Consider the following 22,583-nt stretch of genomic DNA (forward strand, 5'->3'; position numbering starts at 1 on the left):
TTGTTTGTGTGCAGAGAAACGTGATAGGACTGGGTCCACGAGCGGCCTACCTTGTGACCAATTGCTCTGTGCAGTCTGTCGATGTAAGAAGAGCTATCCGTGTCCCATTTGATGTAACTCAAGTCTTTGGTGATTTTAGGGGCTGTACATAGAAAGGTATGTTCACATTACAGTTCTTCTACAGAAATCTTATATTTATAGATAATTATTATTTTATGGATCTATATAGCTTTTATATATCATTCTTATTTGTCTTAAATCATTTGATATTTTACATGAAAAAAACATTTCAAAACTGTAGACTAAGATTCCATAAATATACTAAAATGCGTGCGGTACAATATGATGAATTTAAATAACGATCAATGTAAGTAAATTGTACCAGGGAATTTTTTTTAAATAATTAACAGATACTAGACTCAGACATAGATTGTAGACTAAGATACTAGCAAAAGGCAAAATTCCGGAAAACGTACTTGCGACATTTTTCAAGCATTGCAGAAAGAGTAGAGTGGAGAAGAAATCAAAATTTGATCAATAATAGCCGAAAACAATAACGAATTAAATATAGGATACAAGAGATGCAAGAAACATTATCTTTTCTTCTCAAGCAAATACCAACATGTGATTTTACAGATAAATTTAAAGGTTGTTGAAACAGTTATGTCACGGAAGAGAGTTAATCATCTCGGAAACAAAGTCACAGCTTTTGCCTTTCGTGTGATAAATAAACTTGATAACTCTTTAGTAAAATGCCAAGAGAATTCCCCAGTGCTCAAGTTTTTACCTTTTATAGATATCAGTCAATGCAAGACCCTTTAAGATTCCGCTTAGAAAAAACCTTTATGAAACCACAATAGATCTACAATCCCTGTAAAAAGTATTACGGTAGGGTAAATTTCAGAAAATGTTCTTTTGCTCCGCCCCTTCCCCCGCCCCCTGCGAACAATGTTATTTACGTAATGTTAATAGGTTCTGTTTATTCCCATTGATTTCTTACGGGTTTTTAGCATATTCAGCTCTACAAGCAACATTGTTTAGGGGGGAGGGGGTGCAGTGTCGTTGTTTTCCAACGGAAACTGTTGATTTTTTGAAAACTTGACAGTGATTAAGGCAATTCCCAAGAAATAATAACAAATAGCTATGATGAAAACATAGGCGTACCAATGTTTTAAATAGTTGTAATTGATATTTCATTCATTTTTTCTTCAAAAGTCAAAGCATCATGTAGAGGCTCTTTGACATGTCCCTACCACCAGTTAGGGACCTTAGCGGCCTGAATTGTTATTAAAAGTTTCTGGTGAAAAAGTGGGGTGCGAAGAGAAACGCATGATTGGCAATGAACAAGGTCATGATCTATTTGATACTTAACCATATGACGCGCCTTCTTCTGGCTGTGTGTAGGCTCTGGCTGCACAATAATCATAATCGTCAATAACATCCATTATCTACAAGAGAACAGTCAAGACGAAAGTGGAGTGGACTGAACATTCTACTTGATGACGTCATTCAAGCTTTCTAATACAACTTATTTGTCGTATCGGTGAAAGTTGAACCAAAGATAATGGCGTGTTTGGTCTTCACTACATAATCTTAACTTGAATGGAGGGAACTAAAGTGATGAAGTTGATAAAGAGTTCAATCAAAGGTTTCTGTGCTCGTTTAGGGTGATAAAGGTATAATTTTCTTGAAAAGATTTTATCCTGAAAAATCATAAGAAAATTTACGATCTTCGCAGAACCATCACGCGGCTGTATCAATATAAATATTATCGTCTTAATTTTGAGTATAAAATTCCATAAGTGATATCAAAAGCAGGAGCGCTGAATCACAGATCTAAAAAAATTATCCCATATAAAGAAAATGATACCGTCAATTGAAAGATTAAAAATGGTGCGTTAACTCTGATTCATGCAGAGATATCGTGATTCATGCACGGGGTTGGAGTTGGCAAGAAAAGGTTGGAGTGGGCTAAGCCAGAAATCCTTAACATAATTCACTTAAAGGTAATGTGTCCAGCTATAGCAAGCGACTCTGCAGGGGTTTTTAGAAACATGTGATTTTTCATGTCATTGCCCCAGTCATTACGGTCGTTCTGTTTATTTATCCTGCTGCGAGGTCAGCTTTTCATGTGAGCAGTTTTGCATTGTAAGAACACTAACCAATCGCAAATTATTATTTTGATGGGTGGCTTGACAAGTTGTGTATACGCAGTCCTTTTATATGGACACATTACCTTTAAGGCAAAGAGAATAGAAAAAACCTCACCATTTTTCCAGCTAGGTCACCAAGCCTTTCTGTTAATATTTCATTACTCCAGGTGTCATCGACCTGCAGATCATTATAAAGACAACAGAATAAATGAGAGGTTATGACTTATCCCTTTTGAATCGATTTATTTTGATACACATGACTACATATCTTATCAGCTCATAAATTTATCTTCTTCCAAGATAGCAGATCCAAAGAACAACAAATAAGACAACGACCATTGGGAAGATCCAGGTACTAATGAGAACAGAACTCGATAAAATGAAATAATTGGCTCAAAGCAAACTGTTTCATAAATCCATCTCTAGATAATTCTTTGTTTAGGGAGAGGCATCAAAAATGTTCATGTCGCTTCTCTAAATATACTCTTTGGGCTAGCAGAATATTCACCCATCCTCCAAATTAATTGCTTACATTTCTATTTGAAAAAATATATTTAGTCCAGAACAAAAAGAAGGGGTGCAATGTTCCAACATATATGCATTTGCTTCAATAGCTGTAAAATAGCCCTACCTTGGACAATAATTGTAACTTATTAAAGAGAAACAGCGACACTGTTGTGAAGTATCTATGAATATCTTTTTAAACTCAATCACACGTAATAAGGAACTCACATTGATTTCAGTCTGGGTAAATATTCTTCCCTTATCGAATCTAATGTGAAAAAAGAAAAACTGCAAAATACATCATAAGATACAAAACGAGAAAGGAGGTGGAAATTTAGAAAAGTCAATATTTGTTATTGTATTAATGAAATAAAGTTGAAAAGAAAACGAAATATACCTTCCTATTGATAAATCAATAATAGTGACACCAGTCTTTTCCTCACCATTTAAAATTGTATGTATAATTGGGGCTGCTCCACGCCATTTTGGTAATAGTGATGGATGTGCATTTAATATGCCCCTGCAAGACATAACAAAAGAAAGTCATACTGTATACATAGTTCAAAACAAGATAAAACCTGAAAAGATAATTATTTTGAAAAGAACAATCCAAAGAACTCCTAAAATATTTTGAATAAATTGTACGGTACTATTAGTCTGTAAACTCATTGATTTAAAAGCTTTAGTGATGTTTACTGCTTTTAACATATACATGCGAATGGTCCATAACTTTTGAACCACAGACATTGAAAATATGGAACATGGTGCAAATTGAAGATCTCGGTACCAGCTACAATTGACAGGAGACAGGCCGTATTCAGACGCGGCACCTACGTCATAGTGACGTCAGAAGGGGCAAAAAAGTACCACGTGTTCCCAGGTGTGTGCCAGACGACTGGTGCAAGTGAAAAATATGGGACCAAGTGGAAAGTGGTCGATATTTGGTGTAGTTGTGATTCCCGAAGGGGCTTGGCGGTACCTGTTACGGTTGCACCGCTATGTGCCGAAAACCAAAAAAGAGGGACAAAAATAGGGTGCACCCAAATTGTTTTAGCTATAACTTTGAACCAGCGGTAGTACCACTTTAGGGCCTAGCTTATCTTGGTGCTATTTACAAGGACTATCCATTGGTGAAATTGGTTTTCAGATTGGGCGTGGCTTTGATGTCACATTATTTTTTTCGGCTCCCGGATAGTAAGAATTAATATCTTTTTACACTTATACTATTAACAACTTGACAGTGAGGGCCTGTGGTCCGAAATTGATTGTCCTATTTCCTTTGTGCCAAAATGTGCCAAAAGTTGGTATGGTTGTTCGAAAAAAGTTGAATATGACGCCATTTTTTGTCCCAAAATTGAAAATGTACCAATTTTAGACGTTTTGGCACATATCTCTGCTGATAGCTGGGGCACCTCAGTATGCTATGGCTCATATTGAAGGGTGTGTGAAGTCGGTCAGTTTGATGTATTGGGTTTTGGATTTGGACGTATCCATAGCTACGTAGCAATGGATAATTTAGAAAACTAAAGCTTTTCGTCTGACACTCTTCAGAGTTTAAAACGTCAGAACATAGATCGAAAACTCTACGCTAAGAAATATATATACCCAGTTGTGGATCGAAATAGGCCAATCAGAAACACGAGCACATGACTGTAAAGGTTGACCAATCAGTGCCGCTTGCCTATTAGAATGTTACCAATGGAGTCCTAAGGTGAAAACGAACTCCTTTTGTCTACACAGTAGCGGTTTTTTCGTGCTTATGTAGATAGATTCTAAAACTGCTAGGTGGAACGACGATCGGGCTTTACCAATAATCCGAAACATGTCGCCATTATAGTTTTTTGCACAATCTGGGTTTTCTAGCAAATGCTGCCCGATAGCAGAATCGCAGGTTTTATTAGTAATTTTGGATTTGCAAGACCGAGGTGGCTGTTCTCTTTGGGGATGTGTTTTGTTTCTAATATAAGATGGAACGTGTTGTTTTATCCTATCCTCCAATCTTTGGGTGGTGCGTCCTACGTAGCCAGAATCACACTGGCACGTGAATTCATACACAACAGAACTTTTTTTTGTGGCAGGAACGCAGTCCTTTTGAATGGACGGAAGGGCCTTTTTTGTACTGTAAACAACACGTGGGTTAACCGCGAAGAAACAATTTGTTATGGCCTGTTTTATTTGGCTTTCAAAACGTAGGGAGCTGTTACCGATCCAGGGTAGTTTTAGATAAACCGGGCACTTTTGAGGACCAAATTTTACGTCAGCCGAGAAATTTCCTATCTTCTCCTTAATGTAAACTGAAATAACATGTTCTGTATAGCCGTTCTCCAGAAAAATCTTAGTTAGTTTTTCAAGTTCCGAGTCGAGTTTAGACTTGGAACAAATCATCAGTGCCCTATGTGTGAGCGTTTTGATGAGGCTGATTTTTCTTTGTTTTGGGCAAAACGAACTCCATCGAGTGTATAACCCCATCGAGTGTATAACATCGAGTGTATGTTTGCTTTTTTCAAAGCTATTTACAAGTTTTGTACCACCAAAAGATTGTTTGCATATTTCAAGCAGAGGTACACAAATGAGGAGATTGAGGATCTCAACGCATTGGTTAAGCTTAGAGGTAAGCTGAGGTCGGCCAGGTTCTCTTTATCCTTTCTCAGTTTATGTTTCACTAATCGGGTTGCACCTAAATTTATCACCGCTCGTATTTCTAAGTCTGGTGTTAGACACAGCCCAACCATTGAGCGCGCTTTTCTACAAGATGAAATTCAGAAAACTAAAACTAATATTCTGAATCTAAAACGTTTATACACACGCCAATGGTCTAAAACGCGTCCGTTTCTCACATTCTTTGATAATTTTCGACTTTGCCGCTACTTTTCTGAAATTGACCAGCGGAAGCTAAAACAGACTACATAAAAACATGATAGGAACATTGGCATGCTAGTTAGGAAACGTTTTGGCGGCTTGATGAGCGATTCAAAAAAACATATTTTTAATTTGTCGGACTATTCTCTCTCTGAAACCGAAACATTTGTCTTAGGTAATGGTCTTGAATTTTGTATCCCACCACAACGAATAAACAGAGAGGAACTTTTTGCTGAATTCGAAATTTTACACGCTCAACTTGCCAGACACGATATTTCTGATGCTTTGGAATTTAACAAATTACGAGCACGACTAAGCGATTTGGCGTACGCTTACAGCGGCTCTCCCATCGACCACTCAGATTTTCTTTTGCATAGAGAACATTTTCAAGCATTAAAATCTCTACGGTCTAATAATGACATCTTTATTACAAAGCCTGATAAAGGGTCAGGAGTGGTTATTTTGAATAAAAAGGACTACATCCAAAAAATGGAGAGTATTCTCCTCGACAAAGAAAAGTTCGAAAAATTGGGTGACGTCGAAACACAGGATAAAACGGCCAAGTTAGAGCGGAAACTTCAAAAACGCCTTTTGGAGCTGGTTAACTCAAAAAAGTTGACCAACGAAGTTTATGATAGGATAAGACCCTCAGGTTCACAACGTCCACAAATGTATGGCCTCCCTATATACACAAGCCGAATGTCCCACTTAGACCCATTTTGTCTATGATTGGTTCAGCACAACACGAACTGGCTAAGTGGCTTTCTGAAGTTTTGGACCCTGTTCTTCAAAAATATTCAAAACATTGCATCAAGGACTCTTTTACGTTCGCTGAGTTCATGCAAAACTTGAACATCGAAAACGAAACATCTTTCATGTGTTCTTTTGACATTAGCAGTCTTTTCACTAATGTCCCTTTGAATGAGACCATCAAAATATGTGCCGACGCTTTGTACCGGAGCGAGCTTAATAGCCCACCTTTCCCAGAGGAAGTATTCATTGAACTGATGGAAACTGCAACACGTTCAGTTGAATTCAGCTTTAACAATGAAATGTACCAACAAAAGGATGGTGTCGCTATGGGTAGCCCTCTGGGACCTGCATTGGCCAATATCTTTGTTGGCTTTCATGAAGAGCGTTTGTTTGACTGCGACCAAAAGCCAGGTGTCTATTTTCGGTATGTGGATGACACATATACTATTTTCAAAACAGAGGCTGAGTGTGATATTTTCCTAAAACGCCTTAATGGTCTTCACACAGCCCTACATTTTACATTTGAAAAGGAAGAAAATAACTCCTTGCCATTTCTTGATGTTTTGGTTGAAAAATCTGACACTGGATTTCTCACCAGTGTATACCGTAAACCCACATTTTCGGGGTTATACACTCGATGGAGTTCGTTTTGCCCAAAACAAAGAAAAATCAGCCTCATCAAAACGCTCACACATAGGGCACTGATGATTTGTTCCAAGTCTAAACTCGACTCGGAACTTGAAAAACTAACTAAGATTTTTCTGGAGAACGGCTATCCAGAACATGTTATTTCAGTTTACATTAAGGAGAAGATAGGAATTTCTCGGCTGACGTAAAATTTGGTCCTCAAAAGTGCCCGGTTTATCTAAAACTACCCTGGATCGGTAACAGCTCCCTACGTTTTGAAAGCCAAATAAAACAGGCCATAACAAATTGTTTCTTCGCGGTTAACCCACGTGTTGTTTACAGTACAAAAAAGGCCCTTCCGTCCATTCAAAAGGACTGCGTTCCTGCCACAAAAAAAGTTCTGTTGTGTATGAATTCACGTGCCAGTGTGATTCTGGCTACGTAGGACGCACCACCCAAAGATTGGAGGATAGGATAAAACAACACGTTCCATCTTATATTAGAAACAAAACACATCCCCAAAGAGAACAGCCACCTCGGTCTTGCAAATCCAAAATTACTAATAAAACCTGCGATTCTGCTATCGGGCAGCATTTGCTAGAAAACCCAGATTGTGCAAAAAACTATAATGGCGACATGTTTCGGATTATTGGTAAAGCCCGATCGTCGTTCCACCTAGCAGTTTTAGAATCTATCTACATAAGCACGAAAAAACCGCTACTGTGTAGACAAAAGGAGTTCGTTTTCACCTTAGGACTCCATTGGTAACATTCTAATAGGCAAGCGGCACTGATTGGTCAACCTTTACAGTCATGTGCTCGTGTTTCTGATTGGCCTATTTCGATCCACAACTGGGTATATAGTTTTCTTAGCGTAGAGTTTTCGATCTATGTTCTGACGTTTTAAACTCTGAAGAGTGTCAGACGAAAAGCTTTAGTTTACTAAATGTTTGCTTTTTTCAAAGCTATTTACAAGTTTTGTACCACCAAAAGATTGTTTGGATAATTTAGACTTATTTTCAAAAGTTCATTTCCTTTTTAGGAAATAAATGTTAATGTGGGTAATATATGCAAAAGCTAGGCAAGTCAATGTTATTTCATGGTGAAGGGAGTATTTTGCTATACCTGTCACAGTTGTCCCAGTATTGGCACATTTGTAATGGCCAGTAATTCAAAACTCTTTAGAGCCATAACTTTTGTCATATATGAGGTACTTCGGATATTAATTAATAATTATTGTCATACCAAACGGAAGATCTCGTCGAGACAAATCAATTGATGGTATTGGTTATGGGGGTATCACCCAATAATGGCCTCACTATACCTGTAGAACTTTTGGCACTTTGCTATAATGGTATAATTGTTTTGATTAGGTCTGATACTCTATTTTGTGTTGTGACTTTTAAATCTTGCATGTTGTAAATTAGCCTTACAAGATTAAAAAAATTAGCTGAGATTAACAACTCAAATGATAAATTCATGCAAAAACAAGATTCTGAGGCCATAAAATGTCAAACCTGTTAAAGCTCTGAATAACCGTTTTTGGGATAAGATGTCCAAAAGAGGCTACAACTCCAAAATCAAAATTGATCAGCTCCCTGAAAAAGGAAGGCATTTCTTGTTAGATTAAGAAAATCAGAAATCTTGGCAGCCCTACCAGGCATGAACCAAACTGTATCCTAGTTTAAGCTTAAATCCTGGCATGGCATGATTTTTGTGCTACTTGACTCCAGTTTCACTAACAAAATGCTAAATACACTATGTATAGACCATTTGGAGTTCCCAAAGACGATAGTGGTGGATTGAGGCTGCTATTCCATTTTTTCATTATGAAACTTCTATAGAACAGAGAAAAATACTTTTAGAATGAAAATCTGAACTTTATAGATTGAAAGTGGACCTTGTTTGAGCTACAAAGGAATTTACAAAACAAGATGATATAGGCTGCAATTGTATTTATTGTGGTTTTTGCCCCTTTGTGTCATGATCTTGCCAACATCAAGATTGTCTATACTAGCATAAAAGAATACTAAGTTGTTGAGATGTCTCATTGTATTCCTTAAAAGCTTGGTGACAACAAGGCCTTATCTAACTTTTTAGGGTCTCTGTTCCAATAATGAACTGACAGTCTCTCTTTTTGCACATAATCAATGAAGTCATTTGAAATCTGCTTTTTCTTTTCCTGAAAAATAAAAATACAACCTTCATACTTGTGGAAAAATAACTTCATAAACAGGAAAGGATCCTAAGCTTACAGAAACACGGATTACACCACAGATTTATTATAGCTGTCTGTCAATCCTCATCCAAATTTTCTGCTAGTTCTAAACCTTTTTAAATGTTCTGAAAAAAGTTGCTTCGTGCAGTTTTGATAACTAGTTGGTCAGAAAACAAAAAACCTCAATATCCATTCTTTTCAAACACAGGTGAGACAGATGAAATAGACAGATGAATCTATAATTTCAAAGAGAATAACTAAAAAGGGGGATAACTAAAATTGTAGCTCTTTGATTAAAAGCACATGGCAAGATACATTCAGGAGAAGGCCATGTTATTTGCATTGAAGATGTCAAGCCAAAGTAGCTCTTCTGTTATTTATCAAATTTTTCTTGGATTCTTTAAATTTAAATTTTGGAAACAAAATTCTGGAATAGAACATCAAAATTTCTTTTCAAGTCCCTGTCCATAATGTTTGTGAAGCCATTACAATAAGAAAACAAATCATGAACCTTTGCTAAAAGTGGAGCCTCTGATACAACAACACAAATTTCTTCAATTAGACTTTTCCCAAGCGACTTTTTCCTGTCAATAGAGAATGAAAAACAACACAAGTCAATTCAATTCAAAATTTGTTTTTAAAATACATTGACGCAAGGAGCTTCCAGAAAGTGGAAATGTGGCAGCAGAAAGAAAATTAACTGCAGGGAGGCCCTTTAGATTTCTCCAATTAACTATCAAGTCAATTTTCACATCAATAAAGTTTAAATAGAATATATCAGACTACGCAACCCCACCAATTAATTTATTTGCACTTTCAACAAAACTATAGGATCGTGTTTTTTAAAAGCTCTGGGCATTGTATGAACACCACATGTTGCAGTATAGTTTTCAAGCCGAATTAAAAAAAATACAGCAGATCATATGACACAGCAACTTATGATAACAGCAGTTGAAGAAATTATGCCTAAAATGCAATTGACCTTACACACAAAGTTAGGTTTGGAGAGACAGAAAAACAACGATAGAAACATATTTAAATAACTGTTAATTATAATTTACCTAAGCCTTGCCACAATATGTTGAAGTGGTCCTAAGCTGAAGGTATCCGACCCAAAATAGAGGATCCTCAAGCCTTGACAGCCATCGCAGGTGGTATAGGTGGAAAAATTTGAAATCCATTGCTTCGATGTTGTGATGAAACCCGTCGTAGGCCCTTTGTGAATCTTCGTCGTGACGTTTGTCAGTAATATGGCTAGCTTCCGCATATCCTGGTTCGCTTTTTAAATAAAATTAGAATGATGTCGAATAACGGCCAGTAGCGGCCCCCGTGTTACAAATGTACAACATCAATTGATCACAAACGAACATCTACAAACAGAAAGGTAGCCATCCGCCATTTTCCAGCTACCATTTTGAATTTCCCGCCATATCACCGCAACCTCGAATTTAACAAGAGGGCATTCAAAAATGCATCCATATGTGCTAACATTACACCTATCAGTTTTGTTACCGTATTTTGTTACCGTTTTTGTTATCGTTTTGTTACCAACAGAAAACAACTTTTAGTGTTTTCTCCGTCCTGAAGCAATGGCGCAGTTTAGTGGAGTTATTCAACTAACAGATCTCAACGACTTCATCACTCCATCTCAAGAATGCGTAAAGCCAGTGAAGATCGAGAAGGACACATCAAGCAAAGGACTAGCTGCAATTAGGGTTGAGGCTGATGGCTCGTATTCTCAAGTAAATGAAGATGGGCAAGAAATCAGACTGAAGAAGGCATGCATGCTTTATCAATCCAACTTTTTTGTATTTATTTTAATGTTACACTCATAGAAGTAGAAAATTGGGACACATGGAGCACATGCCCCCCATTTCCAGAAAGAGTGGTATGCAAACTACCTACCGTTCCAATTTCCACCTCACAGAGGTGCCCGTCTTTTGCCTACATGTGGCCGCACTTTCCTACGTCTATGGGTACACTTTGACGGGTAACTTCTGTAGACACTTCAAAGAGAACACAAGATCAAGATACAAATCTGACAATAGTAAAAGCTTTTTGTCAATGGTGGGGGGGGGGGAGCAAACCCAGCCACTGTAGCCTTTGATGTGTGCAGGTTATTTGAAAAAACCTCCTCAGCGCCATTTCCAAATCTCAAATCTGGCTTCTAATGTTGTTAAAAACTTCATTCAAGGACAGTTTTGAGGAAATAATTATATTAAAGGGAAGGGAGCACTGCTTGATTTGACCTACACCATACTAGAAAATAATGTCAATTTTATCTTTGACATGCAAAATACTCTAAAATGGTGCTCTTAAATCTGGAGCTGCAAGAACCATAACTTTCCAATATTTATCTAAATGTGATCTGTTTGAATTATAAGTTGGATCTGTTTTTTATTAGTTTATCTCTATTGTAGGCAAACATAACATTGAATGACTGCTTGGCATGCAGTGGCTGTATTACCTCAGCTGAAACAGTCCTCATCACACAGCAAAGTCAAGAAGAGTTATATAAGGTACTTGATGAAAACAGAATTGCTTTGCAATCTGGTCAAAATGAAAACTCAAAGATAATTGTTGTATCAATATCTCCTCAAGTGCGAGCATCAGTTGCAGCAAAATTTGGGCTTGGCATTCAAGACACTGGTAGAAGACTGACAAGCTTTTTCAAAACAATAGGTGTTCACTATGTTTATGACACCACATTTTCTAGAAACTTTAGCCTTATTGAAAGTCAACATGAATTTGTTAGAAGGCTTAAAGAAAGTCAAAATGCCAATAGCTCTCTACCAATGTTAGCATCAGCATGCCCTGGATGGGTTTGCTATGCAGAAAAGACGCATGGAAGTTTTATTTTGCCATATATCAGCACAACAAAATCTCCACAGCAAATAATGGGGTCACTTGTAAAAGATTTTTTATCAAAAAGTGTTGGAAGAACACCAGACCAGATTTTTCATGTTTCTATCATGCCATGTTATGATAAGAAACTTGAGGCATCAAGACAAGACTTTTATAATGACATTTATAGGACAAAGGATGTAGACTGTGTTTTGACATCCATGGAATTAGAGAAGATGTTTGAAGAGAAGGGAATTTTGTTTAACACTGTTCCACCTGCAGAACTTGACATTGAATTTTCTAGTGTAGATGCAAGTGGAAACTTTTTAAGTCATAGTGGTGGGGGCTCTGGTGGTTATGCAGAACACATTCTGCAGTATGCTGCTAAAGAGATTTATGGGATAGACAATCCTATTGTTGAGTATAAGACCCTCAGAAACAAGGATTTTAAGGAAATTCATCTTTTGGTTGATGGAAAAGTTGAGCTTAATTTTGCTTTGGCATATGGCTTTCGAAATATTCAAAACTTGGTTCAAAAGCTGAAGAGAAAGAAATGTCAGTACCATTTTGTTGAAATTATGGCTTGTCCTTCTGGATGCTTGAATGGTGGTGGACAGATCAGGGCTGGAACATTTGAAGAAGCAAAGGAACTGTTAGTTAAGGTTCAGAATATTTATGAAGATATTCCCAAACAGCTACCTACCCAAGCAAACAGGGTTATGGAACTATATGATAAATGGCTTGGAGGTGCTGACTCTGAGCATGCACGGAAAATGCTGCATACACAATACCATGAGATTGAAAAACAAACAAGTAACCTAGCTGTTAAGTGGTAATGATATAATAGCGTTGTTAAATGCTTTATTGTGATTGTATTATAAATAAAGTCAATAAAATTACAACACTATTGGGAAAAATATGCTTTTCTTTATTATGTTGATTGTTTCTATGCTGATTGTTTCTATACTCTTTATGCTTTCCAAAGTGAAATCATGAAAGCAAAAGTACTTAAAAAATAGATAATGTTTAACAATTGGCTGGCAAAGACATAAACAATTCAAATTGCGCTTAAATAAGAGACCTGAAGGGTCCTTTTCGTATGGTTTGAAAAAAGGTTATGGAAAAAGCAGATGTGAGGTGGTGACAGTAAGCATAGAAGTGCTACAGATAAGATTGAAGCAAATCTGTGTCATATAAGATTGAAGATTGAAGTGTCACATAAGGTTGCAAATAAAGAAATTTAAAAAAGGTTGGCGAGGAAAGCAACTTGACAGCATTTCATCTTCAAAAGAAATGGATTGGAAATATCTTTAAAAGATATTTGGGAAGAAATAAGAAACAGGCGAACAATAACAACATGGAAAGACTGCTAACGACAATTGAAGAAAGGAAACTTAAATTCTTTGGACACCACATCAGAGCTGGCGGACTCACAAAAAGCATCATCCAGGGAAAGGTTGAAGGAGAAAAGAAGCGCTGCAGGTCAAGACGAATCTGGATTGACGATTTGAAAGACTGAAGTGGCTGTGACACCCAACAACTCTGTCACAGAACTAGCAACAGGAATGAATGACGGCAGTCGTGGGTGCACCGACGGCCATTGGGGCTATAAACTTGATTGATTGATGTTAAGAAAAGTTACTGAGAAGGAATTTGATAAGGCATGCAAGGAGACACAGAACACCAAACAAACAAAAAGAAAAGAAGATTTGAAGATGGCAAGCAGAAAACTATTTTTGGTCATTATTCGATGTTTATTCTCTAAAGAGTGTCGGAAAAAAGTGCTTCTTATCTTTGTTTCTGCTGTTTCGTGTCATTTCAAATTTTGTGATACCCATAACCAAAACTTATATAGAAGAAGAAGAAGAATTTGATGAAGAAGAAACGAAAAAGCTGTGATTAAGGAAGAGTGAAAGAAGCAGTTAGGAGTTATAATCCAAAAAAAAATTAAACAAGTAAATAAAATGAGATATACTCAACATAAAAGATGCAAATGAGATACAAGTAAACCACATAACATTACTATTTTCCTCGTTGCAATATGTTTTGCCTGCTTTGGTTGTTCTTTTTTGAGATATCATCTTATTCCCAATCAGGTCTCATTTTTGCATTTACATATTGTTGTTGATCATAGGCGGTATCCTTATTTAATGCTTCCTACGATTCATCAACTCTATTATTTTAATGCAAAGTATTGTGGGAACATTTCAGCGTTAACCACACAAGGGTTAAGCGGAATGGAGCCTAGCACAGAGCCTTGAGATACACACATATTCCATGACACTCTTCAGAATCACGATTCTTCGAAATCACAAGTCTTCAGAATCACAAGTAATTTAATGATAAAAGCCAAATGCACTTTACTCGAATCCATTATCACGCAACTTGGCAATCCTCTGAATACAGCTTCAATAATATTCGGTTTTGCCACTATAAAATTTCGATGCACCAAAATCGTTTATATTTGGCACATTGTGATACCTTAAAAAATTGCTAGTGGTCGCTTTATTCACCCTGCCAAAAAATAAAGATTTACAAAACTTCTTGACTTCAAAACTTGTAAAGCTGCTATATCAAGGATTTATTCGACCAACTTTTCGACTCAAGGCCAACGACTTCCATTATCAAAAGCAGCTAACTGTTTTTTGTTACCTTTTACCTATCTATTACCTATTAACAGTGCAGAAGCTAAAAACTTACAAGAACAGTCGACGTATATTTTCTCTGCAAAAATAACTAAAGTCGATCCCTATCATTTTGCCAAGTCCACCAAAAGGACTGAAAAAGTAGTCAGCGGCCCTAAAAATTTATCCATTCTCGCAACTAAGGACAACGAATCCTGAAAATAAGCAGCTTGTTATCGTAGCAACTTAAAGTAAAATAGCTAATAAAAACGACAGAAGATGCATATCAATGATTTATTCATAAAAACTGAGCCTTTAAATTTAAATAATTCTATCCCATAAATATTTACAAAAAACACCTCTTCTATAATCTAAACTGGAGAAGCTAAATATTTTGTGTAATATCTAACTCCATACTGCGATTTAAAGGATCTTAAATGTGCCGATATTTTGAGCGCTGGTCCGAGTTTTATCCCCATTGTCTGGACCATATGTTCTTCTTTTATTAGCATTAATGCTTGACCGTCGATCTCTTCTTCTAGAAATCGGTCGGCGTATTGCTGACAACCAGGAATTTCTCTGAAATAAACAGAACGCCATTAGCATGACCAGGACTATTTGTTGAAAATAAGTAAAATTTTTGTTATTCCTTCTGCGAAGGGCATTGAATTGCAAATATTAGACTTTGTTGCCTTTTCTCGACCCAGACGTAAACTGAAATGCATTGCATCGACTAAAATGTAGACTGAAGGGCATTGCGTTGACGTATAATGGAAATGCTAAGGGGGTGCATGAACAAACGAACACATTTCTACAAAGAACATTAGGGATTTTGCTATCGGGCAGCATTTGCTAGAAAACCCAGATTGTGCAAAAAACTATAATGGCGACATGTTTCGGATTACTGGTAAAGCCCGATCGTCGTTCCACCTAGCAGTTTTAGAATCTATCTACATAAGCACGAAAAAACCGCTACTGTGTAGACAAAAGGAGTCCGTTTTCACCTTAGGACTCCACTGGTAACATTCTAATAGGCAAGCGGCACTGATTGGTCAACCTTAACAGTCATGTGCTCGTGTTTCTGATTGGCCTATTTCGATCCACAACTGGGTATATATATTTCTTAGCGTAGAGTTTTCGATCTATGTTTTGACGTTTTAAACTCTGAAGAGTGTCAGACGAAAAGCTTTAGTTTACTAAATGTTTGCTTTTTTCAAAGCCAATTTTTCGATAGAAAGAAAGGAACTGACTTGAACAATGCTTGCAAAACATCTTTAGGGAGAGGCTTTTAAGAAAATGCTTTGGTAGTTCTTAGCTTCCAGGTACGAAGTGGTAGAAAAGAGAATTTGATGAAAAGCAGCCCTTTCTTCTTTTTTTCAATAATGTGTGAACAGGAGCTACAAGCAATGACAAAACTGGTGGCCAGTTGGGGACGTGACAATCTCATATTCAAACTTACTTTAAAAGCCTTGATCACTGGGCATGTATCACTGGGCAATGCAATAAAAAGAGAGGAGAAACTGGGGGGCTGTGGTTTGAGAAAGGCATACTCGTATAGATAAACGGATATTTTTCCCCTGCTTGGATTAAATGCTGATTCAAGTTGCTTTTTACTTTAAGTAAACTAAATTATTTTTTTTTTTACATTTATTAGTTTCAAAAAAAGGATTCCAAAAAAAGAATATGGAGCAAACTGGTGGATAAAAATAAACTGAAATTGGAGTAAGATCGGCAAAGAAAGATACTGAAATGCACTTATCAAGTTATTGGATTCAGATTTGAAGGAGAAAGTAAAAGCCATATTTTTGCAAAGGTAAGGCACTTCACGTACTTGCTGAAGAAGATCTTTCGTCTTGTTTTAGCCTTAAACTCTTCGATACTGATTCGCATTATAGGATGTGGTAGCTAAAGCTTGTCGTAGGGAAACTTGTTAAATACCGCATTGAAACTACTGTGATTGTATACATAGCCTGTACATACCTAATAAAACTAACAACGTCTTCAGATGACCACAAAACAGCCGGAACACATGTGTACTTTAAAAGCGGCTCTACCCCATCGAAAAGATCTTCCTCTAAATCATGCTGATCTAAACCTTCTATTTCATAAGGCCACGTGGTTATATCATCGAAACGGAATGCTGGACTTTGATCTGCAAAGCAAAGAAGTATGATCAAGTCTTGCAAACGTATTTCTCGTTTAAAATGCCTTTAACTTCTACAGACGTCTTAATGCATCTCCATTCTTCAGTGCCTGAGTGTAGGGAGCATTAAGCAGTGTGATGTTGCTATTAACTATATATTTGAATCAATAACTGGGGGGTCAGAATAAATGGGGTGGGACAGAGTAAAATAAGCTGCAGCTACTACAAATCAGGGAGAACTGCTTTAATCTGTCCATGAAAACACACATAGATAGAAGTAATTCTCAACATATACGAGTGTACTTAACCTGAATACCTACGCATAAGGGGGGAGCACAAAAGTTAAACAGATGATGCAAATCGCATAAAAATTGAATTTAACCCTTGTTCACTCTAATAGGGGAACATATACACCGCTTTAAATTTTCAATAAGTGATCAGTTAAAGAATCGCCTCTACATTTCTTACTGCCTAAATAAAAACCAAGTACCTTAAACACACGACAATAAAATGCGAAAGTGCTTTATAAAACTTCCTGCAGTGTTAAAGGCAGTGATTTCGAATAAAGGTTGTCGTGTTCACACAACAGCTAGTGGTCAATGGTGGGAATATTTCAGAGGCTAAAAGCAGCAATGAGAAAAACAAGCCACCAAATTTCAACACGATTTTGGCTCTGAAATCTATATGTTGCAGCTATCTTCACATGGATGCATTAAGATCGTATACATTGAGATTCCGTTTATTGGGAATAAACACGATTATAGGGAATTTTGCCATGAGCACTGTACCTGGAACATTTGGTGTGCTAGGGTTGGATAGCTGACTGTTATCGAATGTTTCTGCTCCAGATTCCTCCTGTGGAAAGTAAATAAAACTGACATCAATTCGAAATTGCTTTTAAAAAGAACGCTTGAAAGACACAAAGAATGTTAAAGAAATGCTATACATCCTAATCTGCGTAAACAAAGCCACGCTGTAATAAGACCGTTTATAAGATTCTAAGAATCTAGCAACGAAGCGCAGGAGCTCCGATTCTGCTATCAGACGATATAAAAACTAGATTAGGAGCAAATAGCCTGGTGATCGCATTGTGCGTGAAACTCGGAGTTGCTTCCTAGAACTGTCCTGTCCTATATACCAAAGCATAGAATAAAACTAAACGAACTCATATTTCGCCCTGTACACATTACACTTCTAAATTTAGATTTTCTGGTACTGATGTGGGACTTGGTTATATGCCATGTTCATTGAATTTCTCTGATGATGTAAGGTTGGTAGGTTTAGTAATCAAATTAAACTTGGTTAAAAATAACAACACCAACGAGGAGAATGGATGGTGGATGGCATGGAACAAACAGCTTGATAGATACGTGATGACGTAAGAACTTCTCTAACAACCTTAGATGTCACGGTGGCTTAAGATCTGTGGATATCGGGAAAAAAATAAGGAAATGACAACACATATACGAACTTTGATGATACGGTGATTCGAAATGACAGCACATATACGATTGGGACACAAGGTTTTTAAAAAGTCTTTCCAAATTTGTTGCATAAAATGTCTTCGAAATTTCGAAGTTTGTCCCAATACCTGTTGAACGTAAATGTATAAACACAACGTTTTCATCACATCACAATAAATTGTTATAAGATGAATTACTTCTTAAAATTCTTCTTTTATTAAAAGCACTTACAAAAATCTAGATAGACGTTACCTTGGAATGCAAATATAAGCTACAATTTGACTGACTGGTGATTCGAATTCCCTTAATTCTGTTTAGGCTAGGCTAACGTTTAATAATTCGAGTCTTCGATGATTTATTTGCATATTTTTTAAAGTTGGAAATATCGTTTACTGGTTGTATCTACCCTGAAATCGTTTAGGAGACGTAGGCAAAACAGTAGCATACCTTTGGTGTCCTGAGCTTTGAAAAGCCTCTTCCTCTACCACGGCCTGTACTGCTACCACGCTTTCCAAATCCCCTTCTAGCTCTCAATGGGTGATTAGCATTATACCGTTTCCCACAAGATTTGCTGCAAAAACGTTTGCCCCAAAAAGCTCTCTCCTCGGGAAGTGGTCCGCCACACAGCTTACAGTTCGTAGGAAGCTCTGGGATATAAGGTTCATCAACTTGTTGTGCTGCATCTTTTGAATCTGGTTAATCGAGAATCATACAATTGGTCAGTCAAGAAAAACAATTTAAAGCATTGCCTAAGCAACAATAAACACCATTTTTAAAAAAGGCAATTAATAACATGTCAGCTACACTCCCCTCACTAAAGTATCCGGACAGTTTCGAATTTAGTTGCGAATCTGTTGTTAGAGAAATTTTTTTACAAATTTCGAAGGTTGTTTTTATGAAAATGTTTTTATCAATTTCCTCGAATTTCTTTAAGCTTTCTTGGCCTTTGATTTATTTATTCGTCAAAAAAATACTCTTTCGTGAGGGGAGTGTATATATTCCAGTTTATGGTCCCAGATCACCGAAAACTGTCGATGCTTTCTCCGGACAATACTCATAGACTGTGAAAATTTTCCCAAAGGAAGCAAATTAATACACGGTAAAGTTTGGATTTAGCATTTAAATTTATTTTGCTGTAACTCACTGTCCTCATGGACATTGGTCACGTGACATCATGTTGTCAAGGTTCTGTATGATCAAAACATTTTTTATGCAGAAAACAACAACTACAGTTTAAGCTTGCACATTTCTAAAAAACATGTTTTTAGAGGTGGAATTTTTTTCTTGAACTTCAACAGGTCCTTCCATTTCTGCTGAAATATCTTTGTGCGTGGGTAAATCAATCTTTAAAATGTTGTGTGTGGGCTAAAATGGCCTTCTGCACACGGCAGATGGTCAATGAGGGCCACACAAAATAAAAAGTGATTACAGGTCCCCACCTGAGAATCAATTAAGAGAAGGTAATAAGGATTTCAGCTGTCTTAACCACTCTTGGGTTGACAAAAATCCTCAATTGTGAAATTAAGAAAACTAGAACAAGCACTTTGGTATCGGGGAAACTTAAACTGGTCTTTAAATATTAAATAGTCTTTTAGAAAGCTACTGCAGAAATTATTCTGGCTGCTAATGCAAGATAAATCTTTAATAGCCAGAGCAAAATTTGAACATCATCTTATGACAACTAAAAAGGATCAATATCTAACAGCCAATTATATTGATATCAATGATATTTGCATTGAGCAAGTACTCATAGGTCAGTTTTAGGACACATCAATTTTCAGCCTTCTCCTGGTACTTTGGCAGTGTCCACTTGTTCAAACAAAACTTTATGATTGAATTGAAATTATATAAATCTGGGTACTCAACCTACTCTGAGTTAAAGGATGTGTGCTGTGAACCTGATTGGCTAATGCAATATAATTATCTTCTTTGTTTGGTATGAATTTTCACAGCAGTAAAAATTGGTGAGGCAGAAATGCAAAGTCAAAAACAACGGAATTCCACTCCAAATGCTTTTGTTGTATTAGCCAACTTCTAATGCAATATATGCCTTTGTTTTTATAGAATATGGTTTCAAATGATACTGCATTCAAATAAAACAGAATAGCAAAATATCAAATTGTGCTGGGCTCCCATTTACACAGAGATGCAGATGGCTATAATATTAAACACAGTCGCCATTGCTTACAAGGTTTTTTCATTCCATCAAAATCTTTGTTGTCAGGCAAAGGAAAATCTAAGCAATAGATATTTTAGTACTCTACCACAAAGGTGACAACACATCATGGCGTTTTAGCAGCCATGGCCTGATAATGATTACCTTTTTTAAATGAATGACTTTTAAGCAGAAGAAAGCACAGCAGATGATTTGGAACAGTACTTTACTGGCTCACAAAATTTTTGGTAGCATTGTTGAAGGTTTTGTCATTCAAGTTAGGGGGATTTGCAAGGGGTGCCATTTTATCACAGCCTATTGATCCTCTGGGGGCACTTCATTAATTTTCTAATATCAATTTATCATGCTCTACAGACCCAGGGTGTCATGCTTGGGGGGCTGTGCCCCTCCAGTAAATGCTTGAAGTTGCCATATGTCTTCTTCCTGTTACTGTTCTATAAACAATTTTTGCCATTGATGAAGCTTGTCTGCTAAACATTTTTATCATCAACACATCATTAAACCAAATTTTATCCTTTAAATATTTGAAGAAAAATTGAATTATTATGACATTACCAGCATCTTGGTCTTCAATTTCCCCATTGTAAACAATATGTGTATCTTTGGGGATTTCCATTGAGTTTGGATCATTGTTCTCTTCTGAGCCATCAACCTTGTTGAGGAATAGTTACATCTTACAAGGTCACATATATATTTATCAACAATATTTCAACAATTTGCTTGATGAAATGTTTACATATGAATTGATGGAAAATAAAGAATGAGTAAAGCCATCATTAGTAAATAATCACTTTTCGGGATAGGAATAAAAATGGAACCTTTATTGGTCAATTTTGGAAGCAATATTTTTCTGAGATGTCCTACATGAAGATTTGGGTCAAGTCCCTTGTGAAACTGAAAGGAGATCCAGTGAAAAATATTCCAAATATCAACCAATTAGACATGAACCCTTAATTTTGTTATATGCAATTGGCTAAATACATTCCCCAAGTCATGAACTTAAAGCCACTGAAAATAATAAAAACCATTTTAATGACTTTTGCTAAAATAAATGCATGTTGGTACATAGCTGCGACCGACGACCCCCACATCGCCTTATTTGGATTTAAAGGGCAAAGCATTCCTAATTTTGCAAGCGTTAGCGATAAATCTGATCAATTCTATTTACGCTCAATAACAAGCGAAGGAAAACAATATTAAAAAATCATCAAAACAAAAAGGAGTGCGATAATGATAATGATATCGCGTGCGCGAGCAATTACTTTCCGATAAATCCGTTATAAAAACATGAAATCACAAGCTATTTGGATGAGGAATTTGTGATTGGTAGATCAACTTTGATTTGAAGGAAACTAATCCTACATGTATGTTGTGACAGTTATGGTTCAATCGGTTGAGCCTGTTTTCTTTGATTTGTTCCGACCACCCACCCCTTTCCTTTTCTGCAAAAGGTGCTACTGTATTAGTTTTAACCAAACCTGGAATGGTACGCTGCTTTCTTCGATAACAAAACCATCAATAACATGAACAAGCCATCCTTTTGAGCCATTTGTCTTATGCTTAGGGCACATCAAATCGCACTTTCCTGTATCAAATTTATCGTCAATTTTGCTCCAATTTTCTTCTTGCAAAAGCGCCATCTTTCTTCTCTTATTCGACTAAAGGAACAGCTCCTCCGTAGCATCAAGGATGTATCGCAGGTGTATAACACGTCGACATCTCCTAAGAGAGTGGTACCCCTTACACGGCCAGTTTGTAGGGAATAAAATTATTTTGGTGTATGAAGAATGAGTACATATAGGAATAGTTTCTATCAGAAGTAGTACCAGATTTTAGGGATGCAACTGATGGCATATGTAGATTTGTCCTTCCTTGGCTTGGTGACCTAAAACATGCTTAATGACCGAGATCTTCTCAAAAGTCGACCTCCTTGTCAAGGAAGAAATTTCGAGGATCGAGAAAAATTTATTAAACAATTCATTGCTGTTAATATTACAGACTACCCCCTTCAGTTTCTTATTTGCTCTATGCCTACAACGGCTCTGAATACTGCGTGAAAGAAAGAAAAACATATAAAGAGGTAATTTTTACAGAAAAGTTTTATGTTTATTTGGGTATCCCTTTTGTTAAAAACTTTGGATAACGGGCTATGCTCGAAAAGTCATTAATTTCGACTAATTCGTTAATTTTTCCTAGTATAATTTTACTTAAATTCCTAGT

General features: G+C 36.7%; 3 protein-coding genes across 3 annotated transcripts in view; 1 reads left to right on the forward strand and 2 right to left on the reverse strand.

Annotated features, from left to right (window-relative positions):
* LOC135688094 (methionyl-tRNA formyltransferase, mitochondrial) overlaps positions 1 to 10,527 on the reverse strand; it is a 22,259-nt gene extending 11,732 nt beyond the window's left edge. Inside the window, exons 1-9 of the mRNA XM_065204801.2 lie at positions 10,175 to 10,527; positions 9,625 to 9,697; positions 8,989 to 9,077; positions 8,413 to 8,493; positions 3,055 to 3,177; positions 2,886 to 2,925; positions 2,269 to 2,331; positions 1,373 to 1,448; positions 51 to 142 (exon numbers count right to left, since the gene is read on the reverse strand). Of these exons, the coding sequence (XP_065060873.2) occupies positions 51 to 142; positions 1,373 to 1,448; positions 2,269 to 2,331; positions 2,886 to 2,925; positions 3,055 to 3,177; positions 8,413 to 8,493; positions 8,989 to 9,077; positions 9,625 to 9,697; positions 10,175 to 10,380 (843 nt within the window). The 5' untranslated portion in view covers positions 10,381 to 10,527. The remainder of the gene's footprint in view (positions 1 to 50; positions 143 to 1,372; positions 1,449 to 2,268; positions 2,332 to 2,885; positions 2,926 to 3,054; positions 3,178 to 8,412; positions 8,494 to 8,988; positions 9,078 to 9,624; positions 9,698 to 10,174) is intronic.
* Positions 10,528 to 10,570: 43 nt separating this feature from the next.
* On the forward strand, positions 10,571 to 15,162 carry LOC135688091 (cytosolic iron-sulfur assembly component 3). Its single transcript, XM_065204799.2, has 2 exons — positions 10,571 to 10,891; positions 11,534 to 15,162. Exons 1-2 carry the CDS (start codon positions 10,703 to 10,705, stop codon positions 12,791 to 12,793), a joined length of 1,449 nt encoding a protein of 482 aa, XP_065060871.2. The 5' UTR covers positions 10,571 to 10,702; the 3' UTR covers positions 12,794 to 15,162.
* LOC135688097 (polyhomeotic-like protein 2) lies at positions 11,793 to 22,569 on the reverse strand. The gene is made up of 6 exons (XM_065204805.2): positions 21,842 to 22,569; positions 20,919 to 21,015; positions 18,635 to 18,879; positions 17,513 to 17,579; positions 16,562 to 16,733; positions 11,793 to 15,160 (listed from the first exon to the last, which is right to left on the reverse strand). The coding sequence occupies exons 1-6, from the start codon at positions 22,001 to 22,003 to the stop codon at positions 14,953 to 14,955; spliced, it is 951 nt and encodes a 316-aa protein (XP_065060877.1). The 5' UTR covers positions 22,004 to 22,569; the 3' UTR covers positions 11,793 to 14,952.
* Between the last annotated feature and the right edge of the window lie 14 nt (positions 22,570 to 22,583).

Source organism: Rhopilema esculentum, chromosome 19, assembly GCF_057945365.1.
Source record: "Rhopilema esculentum isolate cy_ngs chromosome 19, ASM5794536v1, whole genome shotgun sequence".
In the NCBI taxonomy this organism is placed as follows: Eukaryota; Metazoa; Cnidaria; class Scyphozoa; order Rhizostomeae; family Rhizostomatidae; genus Rhopilema; species Rhopilema esculentum.